General features: G+C 45.4%; 2 protein-coding genes across 5 annotated transcripts in view; one reads left to right on the forward strand and one right to left on the reverse strand.

The window, feature by feature from the left end:
* TBC1D22B (TBC1 domain family member 22B) overlaps positions 1-9,382 on the reverse strand; it is a 46,851-nt gene extending 37,469 nt beyond the window's left edge. Inside the window, exons 1-3 of one of the 4 annotated variants that reach the window (XM_084852946.1) lie at positions 9,179-9,382; positions 8,194-8,415; positions 1,801-1,857 (exon numbers count right to left, since the gene is read on the reverse strand). In XM_084852946.1, the coding sequence (XP_084709072.1) occupies positions 1,801-1,857; positions 8,194-8,252 (116 nt within the window). In that variant the 5' untranslated portion in view covers positions 8,253-8,415; positions 9,179-9,382. Of the gene's footprint in view, positions 1-1,800; positions 1,858-8,193; positions 8,416-8,518; positions 9,123-9,178 lie in introns of those variants that run through there. The other 3 variants (XM_084852947.1, XM_084852948.1, XM_084852949.1) reach the window with 3 other exon arrangements.
* Positions 9,383-16,777: 7,395 nt separating this feature from the next.
* Positions 16,778-18,775, forward strand: TMEM217 (transmembrane protein 217). The gene has a single exon (XM_084852950.1). The coding sequence runs from the start codon at positions 16,793-16,795 to the stop codon at positions 17,369-17,371; it is 579 nt and encodes a 192-aa protein (XP_084709076.1). The 5' UTR covers positions 16,778-16,792; the 3' UTR covers positions 17,372-18,775.
* Positions 18,776-18,991: the final 216 nt, after the last annotated feature.

An 18,991-nucleotide genomic window follows, 5' to 3' on the forward strand; every position in this document is an offset into this window, starting at 1 on the left:
TCTGCCCTCCCCTGAACTAAAAGACTGAAGCAGACTATAAGCAGCCCAAGGGAAGGTCTTTTTCAGACAATGCAAGAAGAAAGCTACATTAATCTCTCTGATATAATAGAAACAGCTTTTGTGAAGGACACTATGTATTTGCAATATTTATGTACCAACTTTCAGTAGGACTACTTTCAAAGTGGTTCCACTTAAACAGTTAAACACAATAACATATTTTAAAATCAGAACTAAAACTAAAAATGAATAACTAACAAAACAGTAACAGCACTCAGATTAAAAACCAACACCAGCACCAGAAATTTGGCAAAAAGAAGGGGCAAGAGAAAATGCTACTCTGGCCTCATGGGGGAGTGCATGCTACAGTTCAAGGGCTTCATAGGGGAGTGCATTCTATAGTTCAAGGACCACCACTGTATACGCTCTGTTCCTAGTTGGCAATGAACAAATATCTGAAAGATATGGCACCCAGAACAGGGCTTCACTGGCAGATGACGGCCCTCTCCCCACTTCCCAAAGTGCGTGTGTGTGGGGGGGAGAGGCAAGCCCTAAAAGAAGTTCAAGTTCAAATACAGACTCAATATAATTCTTCAGTTATCTTCCCATCACAGGTTCAACACTCAAGATCATAGGAGTAATAGTCCCTATTGGCAAGATGTTGCTCAACTTCCAACTAGCAGGCGCTAAGGGGAAGACTCTAAAGTTGTCCTATTTTATCAAGCATCCTCTGCAATACATCTGGTAGTGGCCATGTTCAGAGACAAAGATACTAAGCCAAAGGGGCATCAATATGAATGATTATATCTACTACACTTGCAAAATTCGTCAAATTCTGTCAAAATGCAAGATCATTATAGCCATTTGTTGATTTCCAATAATAGTCAATGGGGAGGCATGAAGCTTCGGATTTTCTGAATCAAGTTTTGGATCTGCACACAAGTCAAATCAGGCAGCCTCTCAACTGGTTCAAACAAAATCGGGCTGTTTTCAAAATTGGGGTCCAAATCAAATGATGTGATCGGTACACATTCCTACTTTACAGTCTTTAGACTGCAACGTGGCTTATATATAACAAGCAACACATATGCTAGGATGGTGCTACACAGTCTGAATATGTCAGTCGTCTACGTATTTATCTAAATTTAATAAATAAATACATACATACATAAAATAAAATAAATATTTGTCCTCTTGAGCCTCACCTTTTCCCTGGAGAAATTCCCTTCAGAGACTACATGGAGTTTTGACTCCAAAACCCATCAATCTCTTGGCATGCTGGCTCAGTGAGGGCAACCATTGTGATGGGAATGCCTTCCCAGAATGACTCAACAGTGAGGCCACAACCTCATGATATGCCCTCCATTCAGTGGCCAATCGCTTTTGGTGAAGCAGCAAAGAGAGGTAAACATCAAACTGATGCCTACAGGAGAATTTATCAGTTCAAATGCAGTGCCCATCAGTGTGTTTTGACAGAACATCTTCTGCTGAGGCAGTAATTACAAGTTCTCCTATTTTAAAAAGTGCTTCTTCAGAATTCTAGTTCTCACAAGACATAGGAGAATTTGTAATTTCTGCCTTTAATTAAAACATTGCATTCAAACACATCGGACGCTATGTTTTGAGCCAATATATTTACTTCCAGACACCAGTTTGAGGTACTGCCCCGACTTTTTTCTTTTTGCAATAGCTTTTGTGACCCCCAACTCAAACTGAGGTCTTGAAGGATGCTAAAAGAGAGCAAGACAACTGGACAAACTCAAAAAAGCCTTCCTTCTGTAGAGGCAACGGGAGAGTACTTACTTTTTGGTGAGCCGGGGATCCAGTGGAGGGTGTTGAGCGCCATAGACAGGTTGAATGCTGCAGAGGAAAATGAGACTCCAGTGATTTGTGAGTAACTGCTCTAGTCTCAGCTGTGAGTGTATCAAGAGCCACACACAAATAACTTCAATAACTCCAAGTTTTCAAAATCATGCAGAGCTGAAGGGTAATTCTTCTAAGAGGAGAACAGATACTTCTTTTAATGCCACTACACAAGACTGATAAACTACTGGAAGAAATGCATAGAAGCAAAGAGAATAGAGTTAGGAACAGCCTAGCAAATGCAGAGAGCTTTTTCAATCCTTGTCACAATACTAGACAATGGGGAGATAGCTAGCATATGATTCTTGATAAGGAAGTGGTGACCATCTTAAGCATCCATTTTTGTTCCTGTGGGATCAAATGGGAATCCAAGCACTTAGAAAATCCAGGACTCCACTGGCTGGAGAAAAACTATCACATAAAAACTGTTTTTGGAAACGCTTTGAAATTATTGGCATGGTAGATAGGCATGCAATGGAGTGATCCTTAATTTAATTCACTCTTTAGTTAAGTAGTCAATTTTCTTTCACATGTCTAAACAGTTTTACTTGCTTGCCTCTCTAATGAATGATTACGAGCACAATCCTATTTATGTCTACTCATAAGTAAGTTCCACTGAACTCAGTGGGACTTGTTCACAGGTAAGTGTGTTTGGGTTGCAGCCTAAGTATACCAGCTGGATTACTTCCATAACAGTAAAGATAGCATAAAATACTTGGTCGCTAATTAATCTCCACTACTACAATACAATTTTGAGCAAGTAACTTTCCCTCTCCATGCTTCTGTTTCTTCTCCCACCCTTTAGTCCATTCTGTGTAGCAATACCATCATAGAGAAGGTCAATTATGATTAAAAATATCTCCAAACCTATAGAGTTTTAAAACTGTTATTGCTAATCCCATGTTAGTAACATTTGTTATCACCAGATTTTTTTGCAGTCATACTAATGACTGGTTGCACTGCATGTCAATTAATCAGCATGTCTATCATACCTAACACCTCAAAATTATGAAGCTGTGACAGATCTAAAGTAGCAGCATGCAGACCTGGCAATCAACTAGTCCAGCTATCTGACCTGGGACAGGATCCTCCATGCATCAACCTACACATCCAAATTCATTAACCCCTTTACAGATTAATTTGCATTATCCAGACTATAGCATGCCACAAGCTGAGCACAAAAACAAACATAATGCTCTTTGCCAAAACTGCCTAAACATTTAAAGGAACAATTCAATAAACACTCTCACAGCTCAAACAAGGGAGCCAAGCTATCCACTACAGGGAAAAGAATCAACAAAATTGACAATCCACTCTGCCCTCATAATTCCCTCCTTCACCACCCCCTTGGCTGAGAAAATGCATGAGAAAGATTTCCCATTTTGATAAGCAACTCTTTGAGAGTTTCCACTGCCCTCTGGTCCCAAACAAAATCTCTCTTCCTTCCCTCCTTGCAGGCTTAACTGAGGTCAATTCACATGTCTACACGTACGCCAAGTGCTTTTTCTTCTCAGCCTGGATTACACTGCCTAAGGGGTGAATGGGTCATCAGAACTATTTGTCATGAGCACAACTTTCCTAGCACAGGTTAAACAGTGATATATAAAATGGCAAACTATGCACATAACAAACAATTCAGACAAATCTGAGGATAGAGGGTGGCAGGCAGGTGAATACCACATCAGAGCTTGCTCCAGTCAGACTTTTTCAGGGCCACCTATGACCATCTGCCCAGTGGGAAGGATCACGGTCACTTAAAAAAAAAAATGCTTATTGTGATCTTATTAACAATTGCTGGTGGTACTTGTAAGCCACCTTGGAAGGATTTGTAACCTGAAAGGGAGGACAGAAATGTGGGGGGAGAGGGAGGAAGCTTTGCATAGAGGGACTGCATGAATTGGCCCTTAGACTATCAGTTTATCAAACTAACTTCAAGCTAAATGTGCTTCACAGAAAGAGCAAGTGAGAAAGATGTACACTATAGTCCATTGACAAGGGTGCATGGACACACATCACCTCCCTTCCATGGGCCTGAGATATCATAGCAGCTTACTGACTGGCAGACAACTTATGCCAAAAGTAGATAAAAGTTTAAGTTCACTGGCTGGAACTTCAAGTTGGCTCGTTTGTTTTCCCCAAACCGGTTTACCTGGTTGAGTCAACTTTACTGTTTAAAATAGCTATAAATGGAAGTAACATATTGGTTTAGACTTAGAGGCAGAAACATACATGCAAGCAGGATGTGGTGCTGAGATAAGACATCTAAGACAGTGAGTCGTTAGCTCATTTGTAGAAATATTTGTCTTTTTCTTCTCAAGAATACGTTATATGACATGTATCTGCAGTTTCCCCACACATCTGAACTAACCCACCCAGCAATTTGACAGGGGGAGAGCCAGACTGCATTAGAGACAGAAACAGAATTAACTAGCCTGGCAGGACTTAAAGCCAGCTAAGCATTCCAGAGGCCTTGCAGTGAACTGAACTGAGACTGCAGGGTCAAGATGAGGTTAGAGGGCAGGTCAAGAATTTAACATCCATAAGAACTATACAGACTTTATCCTACATTTGTGGCCACCCGAAGGGGTTGCCTCTTTGTCTTCCCTCACTTTCTTCAGGGGTCCATACTTCTGATCATGTTAACAGGGATTAGTTGTCCCCTATCCTACTTTATGGTGGCCAAAGAATTGTGCATTTTTAAAGGGTGAGGAGAGGAATCACAGTTCATAACTGCAAATCAAGGGAAATAATTTATTCCAAAATAATTAATGTTAAAGTATAAGAGTATGATCTTGGATATGTGTGGTGTGAGAAGCCTCCCAGATCTGAAAGAGGCTGCTGGGGCCTAGACTGTAGGGATTTTACTATATTTAGTAATATATAAGTATCACAAATAAATAAACAATCGCCCAAACCTCTTGCCGACAATAGTTTTCCCAAGGGCCATGTTCCCAAATAATACGATAATGAGGGGGAAAGAAACACAGAAGTCCTTGAATATGTTTACATACACAGACCTTGAATTATGAGGGAAGAAATAGGGGGATCAGGCCCTGCTCTAGCCCCCTTGTAATTCAAGCATTGCAAACTCCCGCTCCAACAGCATTGGAAAGGTCTGGTGCCACAACTAGAGGAGAAACTCCCTAATAGAAGACTCGGTCTCTAATGGAAGACTACAGCAGCAGGAAGAGGAGACAAAGGCAAGGGGTTAGTGGGCTGGAGTAAGCCCAGGGACTTTCCATTCCGAGTCCTGTGTGCTCACCATGTGCTCCTGAGAACTCCAGTGGAAGGGGCCTGTCCTGGGAGTTGGGACTGAAGGGGTGTGGCCTGATTACTCTCAGCAGCTGTGTGGGTGGGGACTTTCATTCTGTTTCCTGACTCCTAACTGAGCAGAGCAGAGGAAGCTGCCCTAACTGGTCTAGGAGTTATACAAGCAAGCAAGCTCCCAGAGAGCAAGCGAACAGGGAGAGCAAACAGGAGTTCGGCAAGGGAGGTCCCTAACATTTTTTTAAAATTTCTTTTTTTTGTAACACATACTTCTATACCAGTTGGACTCTGTTGTTAACCTCCAGTGAACAGAGGACAAAGCACAGGCTATTCCAGTACAATCAAAACAAAAGCTAGAAACTAAAAAAGAATAAAGACTATGGAAGGAAAAGACTCTCCAGTGGCGGTGACCTGCAAAGTCTGTGCCATGTTTGTTTACTTGCCTGAGATCAACATGGCCTACATGTGCAACAAGTGCAAGTTGATTACATTGTTGGAAGAAAAAGTAAGAGGAGTGGAGGAGCAAGTGTCGACCCTCCAGGGAATAAGAGAAGACGAAGAGTTCTTAGACAGGACAGTGGAACTACAGCAGCAAAGCAAAGTACAGGAGCTAGAAGAGCAACAGCAAACTGAGGCAGAAGAGGAAAATGCTATGAGGAAAAACAAGGGGATACTCCTTGGAAAAGGGTGACAGGAGTAGAAGAACTAGAAGCCACTCTGCACCAGTGGAAGCAGTGGAACTATGGAACCATTTTCAAGTACTTGAGGATGAGACTGGAGGACAGCCTGCAGAGGAAGAATTACAGGGGAACCTGCATGAGAGCAAGCAAGAGGCTGAAGTTCATGCAAGCAGAGACAATGAAACCAAGGCCTACAACAAGAAGAGAAGAGTAGTAGTTGTGGGAGATTCCTTGCTGCATGGGATTGAAGCCCAAGTATGTCGCGAAGACCCATGGACTCATCAGGTTTGCTGTCTCCCAGGAGGATGGATTAGAGATGTGACTAAAGGGTTGCCTACACTCATAAAGCCCATGGACATGTATCCCTTTCTTCTCACCCATGTGGGAACAAATGATAGCACCAAGCAGAGCTACAAAGAAATCACGTCAGACTTTGAAGCTGGGAAGGAAACGCAAGAACTTTGGGGCCCAGATAGTTTTCTCATCCATCCTTCCAGTAGTTAGAAAAGGGATAAAAAGGGAAAGAAAAATATTCTGGGTGAATGACTGGCTACGAAGGTGGTGCCAACGCGAGAGATTTGGATTATGAGACCATGGACTATACTTCCTGGAAGATGGATTGCTGGCAAGGGATGGGTTGCACCTCACAAGGGCTGGGATGAATGTGTTTGGCCACAGCATGAAGAACTTCATTGGGGGGCTTTAAACTGAATCCCGTGGGAGAGGGAGACCTAAAGTTGGAGGTAAAAATGAACAAAGGCTCATGCACCACAACAGAGAGAACAGCTCTAATTGTGCCCAATAATAGTCTTCCAAAAAATGAGGATGGCAAAATGATAACAGATGACAAAGGCAGAAGTGCTCAATTGCTACTTTGGCTCAGTCTTTTCCTGAAAGAGGGTCTATGACCCCCCTGGCAAAGGCAAAGTACAGGCTGAAGGGGCAGGACTGCAGCTTGAGATTGATAGGCATATGGTCAAGGAACACCTAATTACTTTGAATGAATTCAAATCTCCAGGGCCAAATGAACTGCATCCTAGAATAATAAAGAAACTGGCAGAAGAGCTCTCAGAACCACTGTTTATTATCTTCGAGAAACCATGGAGGACGGGTGAAGTGCCAGATGACTGCAGGAGGGCTAATGTTGTCCCTATCTTCAAAAAGGGCAAAAAGGAAGAACCTTGGAATTATAGTCCAGTCAGTCTGACATCAATCCCTGGGAAAATTCTGGAGCAGAGGATAAAGCAATCCATCTGGAAGCACCTTGAAAACAATGCAGTGATTACTCGAAGCCAACATGGATTTGTCAAGAACAAATCCTGCCAAAAGAATCTGATCTCATTTTTGGATCAGGTCACCTCCCTTGTGGACTGTGGGAATGCTGTGGACATAATATATCACAACTTCAGCAAAGCCTTTGACAAAGTGCTCCATGATATCTTGATTAACAAACTAGCTAAAAGTGGGCTAGATGAAACAACTATCAGGTAGATCCACAGTTGGCTATAGAATCAGACTCAAAGAGTGCTTATCAGTGGAATCTTCTCAAACTGGGGAGAGGTAATGAGCAGGGTACCGCAGGGCTCAGTCCTGGGTCCAGTGCTCTTCAACATTTTTATTAATGCCTTGGAGGAGGAGGTGCAAGGAATGCTTATCAAATTTGCAGATGACACAAAATTGGGCAGGATAGCTAATACCCTGGAAGACAGAAACAAAATTCAGTGTCATCTTGATAGGCTGAAGCACTGGGCTGAAAACCACCAAATGAAATGTAATAGGGATAAATGCCAAGTTCAGCACCTAGAAAAAGAAACCGAATGCACAGTTACAAAATGGGGGATACTTTGCTCAACAATACTACAAGCGAGAAGGATCTCGGAATTGTTGTAGATCACAAGCTGCATATGAGCCAACAGTGTGATGTGGCTGCAAAAAAGGCAAATGCTATTTTGGGCTGCATTAATAGCAGCGTAGCTTCCAAATCCCAGGAAGTACTAGTTCCCCTCTACTCAGCACTGGTTAGGCCTCATCTGGAGTACTGTGCCCAGTTCTGGGCACCACACTTTAAGAAGGATGCAGACAAGCTGGAGAGGGTTCAGAGGAGGGCAACAAAGATGATCAGGGGACTGGAAACAAAGCTCTATGAAGAGAGACTGAAAGAACTGGGCATGTTTAGCCTTGAGAAGAGAAGACTGAGGGGAGCTAGTTTAGCACTCTTCAAGTACTTAAAAGGTTGACACAGAGAGGAAGGCCAGAATCTCTTCTCGATCATCCCAGAGTGCAGGACACGGAATAATGGGCTCAAGTTAACAGGACGCCAGATTCCGGCTGAACATCAGGAAAAACTTCCTGACTGTTAGAGCAATACGACAATGGAACCAATTACCTAGGGAGGTGGTGGGCTCTGCCACACTGGAGGCATTGAAGATGAGCCTGGACACCCATCTGTCAGGGATGCTCTGACTTGGATTCCTGCACTGAGCAGGGGATTGGACTCGATGGTCTCATAGGCCTCTTCCAACCCTACAATTCTATGATTCTAGTACTTCTGCTTCAGTGTTTGCCCAATCAGCCTTGTGTCCTGAAGTTCTTCAGGTAACTTTCCCAGCTGTAACAGGCAAATCATTGTCAATTACTGCGTTACAAGGGCCTTAACTAGTTCAACTGTTGCTGCCCTTGCTGTTCAAAGCATGGCTGTTTCTCTTTGCTACCTGGTCTCGTATTATAATCGGAGACTTCAGCAATGAACCTGGGCGTGATGAGCACATATGGACGCGCACCGATCAGCCTATGCAAATGAAGGCGCGCCTTCTCTTCCCGGGCGAAGTCGCAGTTCTAGGCACCTGTCCGCAGCGCAGCGTTTCCTTTGGCCGCCTCCTCAACACAAGTGGCCCAGGAAGCAGCGGCGACGGGGGCATCGAGAGCTCTAGCATTCCCCTTCCCCGCCCCACGGCGGGCTCAGGAACACGGGAGCCGAGCAAGCAGCTGCCCCACCGCGACTTCGCCCGCCCAGGCTACGGGTCCGCGTCGTGTTCCCGGCCAGCGAAGGACTTCAGAGTGCAGAGGCTGCTGACTAACGGAGCCCGCAGCGGGAGAGGAATCGTGTCATGACCCCAGTCCCGGGCGCCGGCACAGGGACAGCCCCGCTCCCATCTTTCCCCGAAGCTCCTCCTGCCCCTCCCCGTAGAGAGGCGATGACTGGGGCCGCTCCTTGGCTTCAAAGGGGAGCCGCGCAGCTCCGCTGGCCCGCGCGGAAATGAATGGCGGCGGACGCTACCCGCTGAACAGGCGTCGCTAATCGCCAGCTGCCCCAGTGCAGAATGACTGACTAGTCGGCAGCGATACCGGCTCGGAGACCGACCCTCCCTCACCTGCCCGGCAGCTTGGCGCTCCGCTTCCAGAACTGCTTGCTACTTTCCGCAGCCATGGCTGGGGCAAGAAGCCGAGTCCCCCGCCGGCTCCGGGAAGGAAGGGACGAGCCGGAGCGATGGGGCCCAAAGCCTCCGGCCGAGGCCGCTTCACCTCCTCCCTCGAGGGGCCCCGTTGCCAGTCCCCAGCACCGCCATCTTGGGTTCGGGCGGGCACAGCCCAGCCATTGGCTGTCTGACCGAGAGTCTCCAAGCCCGGCCAATCCGGAGCCGCATAGCTCAAGCAACGTGAAGCACCGAAGGGGGAGAAACGAGCGAGGAATCAGAAGCCGTGCACAGCGCGAGAGGCGGGGCGATCCACGCATTGCTGCGAGGGGAGGGGCGGAGAAGGGGGAGGGAGCGAGGAGGCCACGTGCAGTCCGGCGGAGGGGGCGCGGGAAGGCGGTTTAACTGTCAAAAGTAGCTGCGCTCTCGGAGAAGTGGGAGTAGGAAAGCCCCGGCCAAAGCCAACCATCTCGGGGAGGGGCTGAACCACCCAAAGGAGGTATCAGCCGAGGAGCCCGGGGTTCACCTCAGGGTGGCCGTCTGACTCAGAAAAAGAAGGCCCAGTGGAGGCTGGTGGCTCCGACGTCAGCGGGGCTGCGAATCCGCCCTGGGTTTCCATAGGAACCAGTCAGACCTGCTGAAGCACCTTGGGTAGCTGCTTTAGAGGTCCGGCTGAAACCCAGAGCGGGTTCGCAGCCCCGCTGACATCGGAGCCCCCGCCGTGAACTGGCCGTTCCTCGCGGGCACGCTCCCTTTCAAGTATCGGCAGATTTGAAATTGGCTCCGCCCCTGGACGCGAGGCGCAGAGGCAGCGGCTGAACGCCGTGCGGCAGACGGCGGCTTGGCAACAAAGGTCTGCGCGAGCCGTGCTGGGATCGCCCGGGGGGCGGCTGAGCGGCTCGGTGCCTCCGACCGTTCGGGCGTCGCTTGCCTACACTTCATCGAGAGTGACGATGCAGTGATGGGGCCAGAGACGAAGAGGCACCAGCCGAGCTAGATCGCCCTGCGGCGCAGCCATGATCGTATAGGCTGCGATCCTATACACACTTGCCTGGGAGTAAGTCCCACTGAACTCAGTGGAGCTAACTTCTGAGTAGACATGGAGAGAGGTCTTCTATAAATGGCTAGTGACACAACTCCCCAAAAGTGCTTCACAACTCTTGGCTACGATATTTTCCCATCAGTTGGGTAGCGAGAGGCAAACCCCCAATAAGACAAAGCTGCTCTTCCCACCCCTCCGCCTCCAACGCACTGTGTACAGTTTGTGCGTTTCTGCACTTGTTTTTTCTTGGGTCACCGCTGCCTTGGTTTCGCAAGAAAAGGGCGACAGGCTGTCTTAACTGCCAAAATGAAGAACTGAAAGACCTCTGGGATGTTTCCCTGGGTGTATGTCCCAATGTACAACATCATTTTCAGTGACTGACCACATACATTACCCTTTTGTGTGTAAAGCCTTTCCCTAAGTTAGGGTAGCTCATTTTTGCTAGATGTGGTGTTAGTTCTCACTGCAGCATGATCCTATTTACTCAAAAGTAGTCCTAACAGAGTCTAATAGGACTTACTCCCTACTAAGGGTGCAATCCTATGGATGTTTGGGCAGAAAAAAGTCCAACAACTAGGCTGGGAGCTGTCTTTTTCTTTTTTCTGACTTTTCAGACCTTTTCTGTCTAAACATCCTAGGAGGGTAGTGGGCTCTCCCACACTGGAAGCATTGAAGATGAGGCTGGACAGCCATCTGTCAGGGATGCTCTGACTTGGCTTCCTGCATTGCGCAAGGGTCTGGATGGTCTTGTAGGCCTCTTCCAGTCCTACTATTCTATGATTCTATCCATAGGATTGAACCCTAAGAGTGCTTAGGACTGCAAAGTTGGAGTGTTTTTATATCCAATGTCTTTCTTGTTTTTGCACATTAGCGCATTTTCACTTGTGAGGCTCACATTGTTTTGGTTTGTTTTTTCTTAAATCTGTGTGTAATGCAAATATAAAACCTACAATGGGAAGAATATACATTCAGTTTTAAAATGGCTCTCTGGCTTTCTGCCCTGCATTAACAACAATCATGTACAGTGAGAGACTGAAAGGCACTTCTTAGGAGCAAACTAGACTAGATAAGATTTAACTCAGTCACATATAAAGTAAAGGGGTCCAATGTTAAAGCAAAAGAGAAATGCAGATGGGGGATACTAAACAAGGGTTGCCATGTGTCTTACTTTACAGCAGACAGTCCTCTGTTTGAAGGCATCAGCTGAAAAGTGGATAAACAGATTAGAACAAATCCCTCTTTTCCACAGGGGGAATATGGTACAGGACGGCCCTGTAACTAACACTGCTACTGTGTGCACAGACATGGTGCAGATGAATGCCTTTAGGGGCTTGGAAGCATGCAAATCCTCCAGTTTGGATAGTGGAGTGTAGACACATACACACCAAACGCTGAGAGGCAGCTGGAGTGTTACACTGAATGTGTGCATTAAAAACAAACACAAAAACCCACTCTTCATTTATGGATTTTTCTTTTTAACAAGCAACAAAATAGCCAACACCTCTGTTTGATGCAGAACGTAAGGACAATAACAGAAAACATACAGAAAAGTGATGTAGACGAAATTCCCCTCAGAATTGCAACCACACTCCCCAAAGAACTATAGACATCTTTGCTATTTTAAGGGTATAATCTTATGCAGGGAGCAATCCTATGGCCACTAGACACTGTCTAGAGGGCCATAGGATATGCTCATTTCCCGGAAAACTGACTACCCCCCTCATTTGCACTGCCTCAGAGGCAGCACAGCGAAGCCACATCCACGCTCGGAAGAGGAGCGTGGAGCAACTGAAAAGGGGCATTCCAGGGAGCATTCCGGGGCAGGGAGAGTGGAGCTACGTGTACGACACATCCAGTGTGTCATACCGCAGCTTCCTCTCCTGGTTGGCCCCCCCACTGCTAGACAGCCGAAAACAGCTGTATAGTGAAAAATAGCAAGGCAGGAGAGGCATGGAGGGAATGATTCCACACACCCCCGTGTCTCTCCTGCCTTGCTTTGGATAGGTGGCCGCCTATCTAGTTAGGATTGTGCTTTTAGACAGAAAAAAGTCCTATAACTCCCAGCCATTCCCAGGCACCCTGGAATATAGTCCCTGTCTCTCCTTTATATTTTAAAGCAGTCTTCTCCAACCTGGTGCCCGCCAGAAGTGTTGGACCACAACTTCCATCATCCCCTGCCAACATTCCCATGTTGGCTGAAGATGATGGGAGGTGTAAATGAAGAGTGGGTTTTTGTGTTTGTTTTTAATGCACACATTCAGTGTAACACTCCAGCTGCCTCAGCATTTGGTGTGTGTCTATACTCCATTATCCAAACTGCAGGATTTGCATGCTTCCAAGCCCCTAAAGAAATGCAAGAAAGCAAAGTGGCTGTCTGATGAGGCTTTGCAAGTAGCTGAGGAAGGAAGGGAAGCGAAAAGCAAAGGTGAAAGGGGAAGATATATCCAACTGAATGCAGAGTTTCAGAGAATAGCAAAGAGAGACAAGAAAGCCTTCTTAAATGAACAATGCAAAGAAATCGAGGAAAACAATAGACTGGGAAAGACTAGAGATCTTTTCAAGAAAATCGGAGATATCAAGGGAACATTTTGTGCAAAGATGGGCATGATAAAGGACAAAGAAGGCAGGGACCTAACAGATGCAGATGAGATTAAGAAGAGGTGGCAAGAATACACAGAAGAACTATACAGGAAAGATCTTAATGTCCCTGATAGCCATGATAGTGCGCTCACTGAACTTGAGCCGGACATCCTCAAGAGTGAAGTCAAATGGGCCTTAGGAAGCATTACTAACAACAAAGCTAGCAGAGATGACAGTATTCCAGCTGAGCTATTGAAAATCCTAAAAGATGATGCTGTTAAAGTGCTGCACTCAATATGCCAACAAATTTGGAACACTCAACAGTGGCCACAAGACTGGAAAAGGTCAGTTTATATTCCATTTCCAAAGAAGGGCAGTGCCAAAGAGTGTTCAAACTACCGTACAATTGCGCTCATTTCACATGCCAGCAAGGTTATGCTCAAAATCCTACAAGCTAGGCTTCAGCAGTATGTGAACCGAGAACTACCGGAAGTACAAGCTGGGTTCCAAAGAGGCAGAGGAACTAGAGATCAAATCGCCAACATTTGCTGGATCATGGAGAAAGCAAGAGAATTCCAGAAAAAGTCTATTTCTGCTTCATTGGCTATGTTAAAGCCTTTGATTGTGTGGATCACAACAAACTGGCAAATTCTTAAAGAGATGGGAGTACCAGACCACCTTACCTGTCTCCTGAGAAACCTGTACGAGGGTCAAGAAGCAACAGTAAGAACCACTCATGGAACAACCAATTGGTTCAAAATTGGAAAAGAGTACGATAAGGCTGTATATTGTCGCCCTGCTTATTTAACTTATATGCAGAGTACATCATGAGAAACGCCAGGTTGGATGAATCACAGGTCAGAATTAAGATTGCCGGGAGAATTATCAACAACCTCAGATAGGCAGACGATACCACCCTAATGGCAGAAAGTGAAGAGGATCTAAAGAGTCTCTTGTTGAGGGTGAAAGTGGAGAGTGCAAAAGCTGGTTTGAAACTCAACATTAAAAAAACTAAGATCATGGCATCTGGCCCCATCACTTTCTGGCATATTGTAGGGGAAGAAATAGAAGCAATGACAGATTTTACTTTCTTGGGCTCCAAGATCACCGCAGACGGTGACTGTAGCCATGAAATTAAAAGACGCTTGCTCCTTGGGAGGAAAGCTATGGCAAACCTAGACAGCATAGTAAGAAGCAGAGACATCACCTTGCCGACAAAGGTCTGCATAATCAAAGCTATGGTTTTCCCAGTAGCAACGTATGGCTGTGAGAGCTGGACTATAAGGAAGGCTGAGCGCCGAAGAATTGATGCTTTCGAACTGTGGTGCTGGAGAAGACTCTTACGAGACCCCTGGACTGCAAGGAGGTCAAATCAGTCAATCCTAAAGGAAATCAACCCTGCCTGCTCATTGGAAGGACAGATACTGGAGCTGAAGCTCAAATATTTTGGCCACCAAATGCAAAGAGAAAAGTCACTGGAAAAGACCCTGATGCTGGGAAGGATTGAAGGCAAAAGGAGAAGGGGACGGCAGAGGATGAGATGGCTGGATAGCATCACCGATGCAATGAATATGGACTTGAGCACACTCCAAGAGAGGGCGCAGGACAGGAAGGCCTGGAGGTCCATGGTCCATGGGGTCACGAAGAGTCGGACATGACTTAACGACTGAACAACAAAGCCCCTAAAGGCATTCATCTGCACCATGTCTGTGCACACAGCAGCAGTGTCGGTTACAGGGCTGTCCTGTACCATATTCCCCCTGTGTAAAAGAGGGAACCATTTGTTCTACTTTTGTTTATCCGCTTTTCAGCTGAAACAGAGGTGGAATAGTCCTGCTGTGCAGCCACAGCACCATTTTTATTTTATTTTTATAAATAAACATTTATTTATTTATTTATTTATTTATTTTTACGTTTCTCTACTACTCAATCGCTGAAGGTATGCGGGCTGTTTTCAAGCACCATGAACAAAAAAATACAATATTGGTGCAATAAGCACATATCCATCTGAACAGCCCTTAGAAAATTATGCTCGTTAAACATGGTTTAATGGACTGAACTGTGGGCTGTAACAGTCCCCACTAGAGGTCAATAGAATTCTGCCAGAAATGGAAACCAGGACCTCTTTTCTATTGCAGTTGCATTCCTTGTACTGTTCCCTTTTTCTACAAACCAAAAAGAGTCTGACAAAGGCAGCTGGGTTTGTTTCTTTTAGTCCAGAAGAAGTCAGAAAGTGAAAGAAAAGAAACCAGTTCTCTATGCTGCTTTTCCCAATACTAAAAACAAAAACTAGCATTTGAGACTGACAAAACTGAAAGGCATTATTATGACTCACATCCAACATAAATCTCTGTGTGTGTTTTTACAGTGAAGGGGAAAACTGCACCAGTTTCTTGATGGAAGTCTTGGTTAAAACTTGGTAAGATACAAAGCAGCAGATGTAGACAACCCTGTTTCAGCAAGTTTGAATGCTCTTTTTGGCACCAACTTACAACATGGTACCAAATAAGGATAGACTTGAGTTTTTATATGGTTCAGAAAGTCTTTTAAAGGTGCAATCCTATGTAGGCTGTCTGGGGTCTGCTTGGAGTTGTAGGACTTTTTTTTGTCTAAACATGCATAGGATTGCACCCGAAAAGGCTTCAGATGCAGAAAGCAGTGTGATATTTGCAGATGTATGTACCATAAAATGTTGACATCTGGGCTTCGGCTCATGTGTGACTTCAGTGAGAGTCCCCTCATCATCCTTGTCCAGAAACTCTGTCAAGCCTGCTTGCTTGCTTTCCCCTGGGCAGTGAAGCTATTTTCATATATGAAGTCTTATTTAGAATTGTTGCTCCTATTCTTACTTCTAGCTGTATATCTCTGATTGTGTTTTAAAGGATTTTGAAAATTTCTAAGAGCCAAGCTCTCTGCCAGAGTGCTCCAATATAAGAGCCTCCAATCTATCTTAAGAGAGGATAGACAGAGCAAGGAGCCATTTATTACTTCCTCCCCTTCTTCCTCTGGGGCTTTCAGGCAAAAAATGAAATTCCCTCCTATAGCAATCAATGGGAGGGGGACTTATTTAGTCCAGCTCCAGAGCTGGTTTAAATGTCTATTCTCCCCCCCGCCCGCCCCATGTTGGGAGTGTGGTTGGGGGCTGGACGGCTCTGGATCCTGTAAATCCACAGCTGCTCCCACCCTGCCCACTGGCACACCCTGACATGTTCCACCCACCCCTCCATGGGATCAGCATGCTGACCTCAGAGAAGAAGCCACCGCAGAAGTCTTCATGGTGGCAGGGAGGGAGAGATCCTGGGTCCGTTCACTAGTAATTAATATGTCAATTTAGATTGTGAAGAAAAGCATTTACACAGATTAAAGGTCACTATTTTAGAACTTTTTGGATGATGATGGAGATGGAGTTAAACATAAATACTACTTTTTGTTCAAAGGAGCCACTAATCCTGCATGTAAATCGTCAGGATGGCTTTACTACATCCTGAGGTTTCCAAATCTGGACCACCATAGGACGGTCTAGTTCTGAGGGAAACTATACATTCTTTACAGTGCAACTCTGTGCATGATTATTTGGAAGTAATTCCACTGTGTTCAGTGAGGCTTATTCCCAGGTAAATTGGCATAGGATTGCAGCATTAGTGGAAGGTTATGGTTTGGTGAGAAGATACTGCCCTGGTAGATGCTCATACACTTTTTCCAGCACTTTGAGATCCATCAAGTCGATGCTGCAAACACACATTTTTACACTACCATGTTGTTCAGGTATTCAAGTGTGCATCAGCACCATTGCTTCCAATCCAGCCATTCACATTCATCTCTTTTTTGGACATATATTCAAGTTTGCTCCCCATAAGTTCTTCCTCAAATAGCTCTGGACACATTTTCCATATCCTGCACTAGTGATTCTGTTTCCTTTTGTCTTTCAGGGTATTCTTGGAGAACACAAGATGATTTCTGTGTGTGCAGGTGGCTTCTGTGGCATTGCACCAAAAACAGGGTCTGTTCTAGCTGGTGTCTATATGATTCTGATGACTAATATGTACCTTATCTTTGAGACTGGTCACCTCAACCGGTCCGTAACTCTGTTACAGAGGGCTGACCCACAGGAGAGCGCTACCCTAGTGTGGGTTATCCCAGTTTGCTATTATGTAGCAATTGCCCTGTCCCTTATAACTTATCCTATGTGTGTCTACCTTCTGTATTCCGTCCAGAAGCGAAACACGATAGGACTATTTATCTACATTACTTGGATAGTCTTCTATGATGTCTCCAACTGCGTCATCATAGTCCTGGCTAGCAAGGCTGCAACGATGGCTCGGTTTTCTATCAGTGCTTTGGAATGGTTTGGGTTGGCCACCAGGATCCCCACGGACTGCTTTTGGCTCTCCTTTGTCATGACTTTTGCTTTGATGATTATTGAAGGCAAAAGTACAGGGAGGATGTCACTGCGGACAAGGAGAGTATCGAGACATGTGACAGAACCTCCCAGGTTTCGGTTGGGTATCAATGCTAGGAGAATCCAATGAGAATTGTGAGATTGCTTTTCTATGCACTTACACACACTAGGCCCCAACTTAGGACATGCCAAGAAATGCAGAGCCCACCAACCATGTACTGCCACCTTCTAGGTGCTTGATATGCCTCCTGTTATTATTGCCTGCCTGGAACTGCAAAAACAAGAAGCTGTCAAGCACTAAGCAGGCCGCAATAGCTAGCAAGTGGGCTGTGTTCGTCTGGTGAGCTAGGACTGCAGGGCTAGTGTATGCCTTTGTGAATACTAAGTGGTGTTTTATGTGGTTTAACTTGTTCTTATTTCATTACCTTATTGGATTGACCTGATGTTTTAAAGAGACATACATTTCCTATCTGTTGTACTTGGGATTATTTTTTCCCCAGGCTCTTGTTTTGTATTGTTGAGTGTGAGAACTGTGACATCAGACTACTGGAGTAGGATGATTGTGTGGTTTCTAGCCCATAATCACAATTATGTGCCCATGGAAAACTGGGATTATATACCGCAGTGGACAACGGTGTGCCTGCCAATAATTCATAAAGCATTTGGATGTATATATGTATTACATAGCACAATGGTGGTGTTTTATTGCTAGATGTTAAAGTTGAAGAAAAACTAGTTTGCTCTCTTTCTTAGGCCATAACTACACATTCCCACATGGTTGCTGAATAACATATTTGCAGGGAATTTGCAGGGGAGAAGCAATTGGTAGGAGAGGGGTACTTTACCCCCTGCAACTCTTCCCCTCCAGCTACTTTTTCCTCCACCAAGTTCCCAAGCCTGCAAAGAAACTTGGCAGGGGAGGGACAGTCTAGAGCATGCATGGACCCCATGCAGTCCTCCACCACTTTCCATGCAGCCAGAGGAGCCACAACCAATTTCCCCCACAGGCCAGCTGACCAGGCATCAACTGTGGGGAAAAGACCACTGTTCCACCCGGACAGGGTTCTCAGTAGGGATTGCTGCAGGAGTTGGAGGCTTTCCCCCAGGCAACTGAGACTGCTGTTTCCCCACCAATATTAGTGGTGGGGAAACTGTGATCTTAGTGGGGATTTCTTGGGGGAAATGGAGACTTTCACATTCCCCCACTCTCCAGTGATCTCTAGGCTCTAGGGGATGTGCTGGGGGAAAGTGGCAGGAGGAGAAAGGGTTAAGCACACATATCCTCCCACCTATAACTTCTTCCCTGCAAAATTCCATACCACCCTGCATTCATATTTTTCAGCAAATACAGGATTGAGAAGCCACGCTTGTCAGCATGACATGTAGTTCTAGCCTCACACACAGTTTTCTAACAGTGCAGTCAGTCAATACATATTTAATTGCACCCCAGTCATAACAACACACTGCAGGCTAGATTGTTCAGATATATCTAGCCCATAGGTGACTCTCTGATATTCCTAATGCCAATAAACAAATGCATTAATTTGTAGAATTCAGTTATGTTCCTGTCCAATGCTAACAAAGAATACTAGAACCTTTATGCGTCCTGATTTGGGATCAAAAGTCCACCAGTATTGCCACATAAATTTGTGCTCAGCCATTTTGCCTGATATGTTTGTTTTGAATGCAGCAGTGTATACAAACCTTGGACAAATTGGCTTTTAAATCATTGATACTTTGAACTAGCAAT

Source organism: Heloderma suspectum, chromosome 4 (assembly GCF_057233095.1).
Source record: "Heloderma suspectum isolate Gila_16-S chromosome 4, 16-S_ref, whole genome shotgun sequence".
NCBI classification, from domain to species: Eukaryota; Metazoa; Chordata; class Lepidosauria; order Squamata; family Helodermatidae; genus Heloderma; species Heloderma suspectum.

Coding starts and splice junctions, on each gene's coding strand:
- TMEM217 (XM_084852950.1), top strand. CDS start 16,793: ATGATTTCTGTGTGTGCAGGTGGCTTCTGTGGCATTGCACCAAAAACA.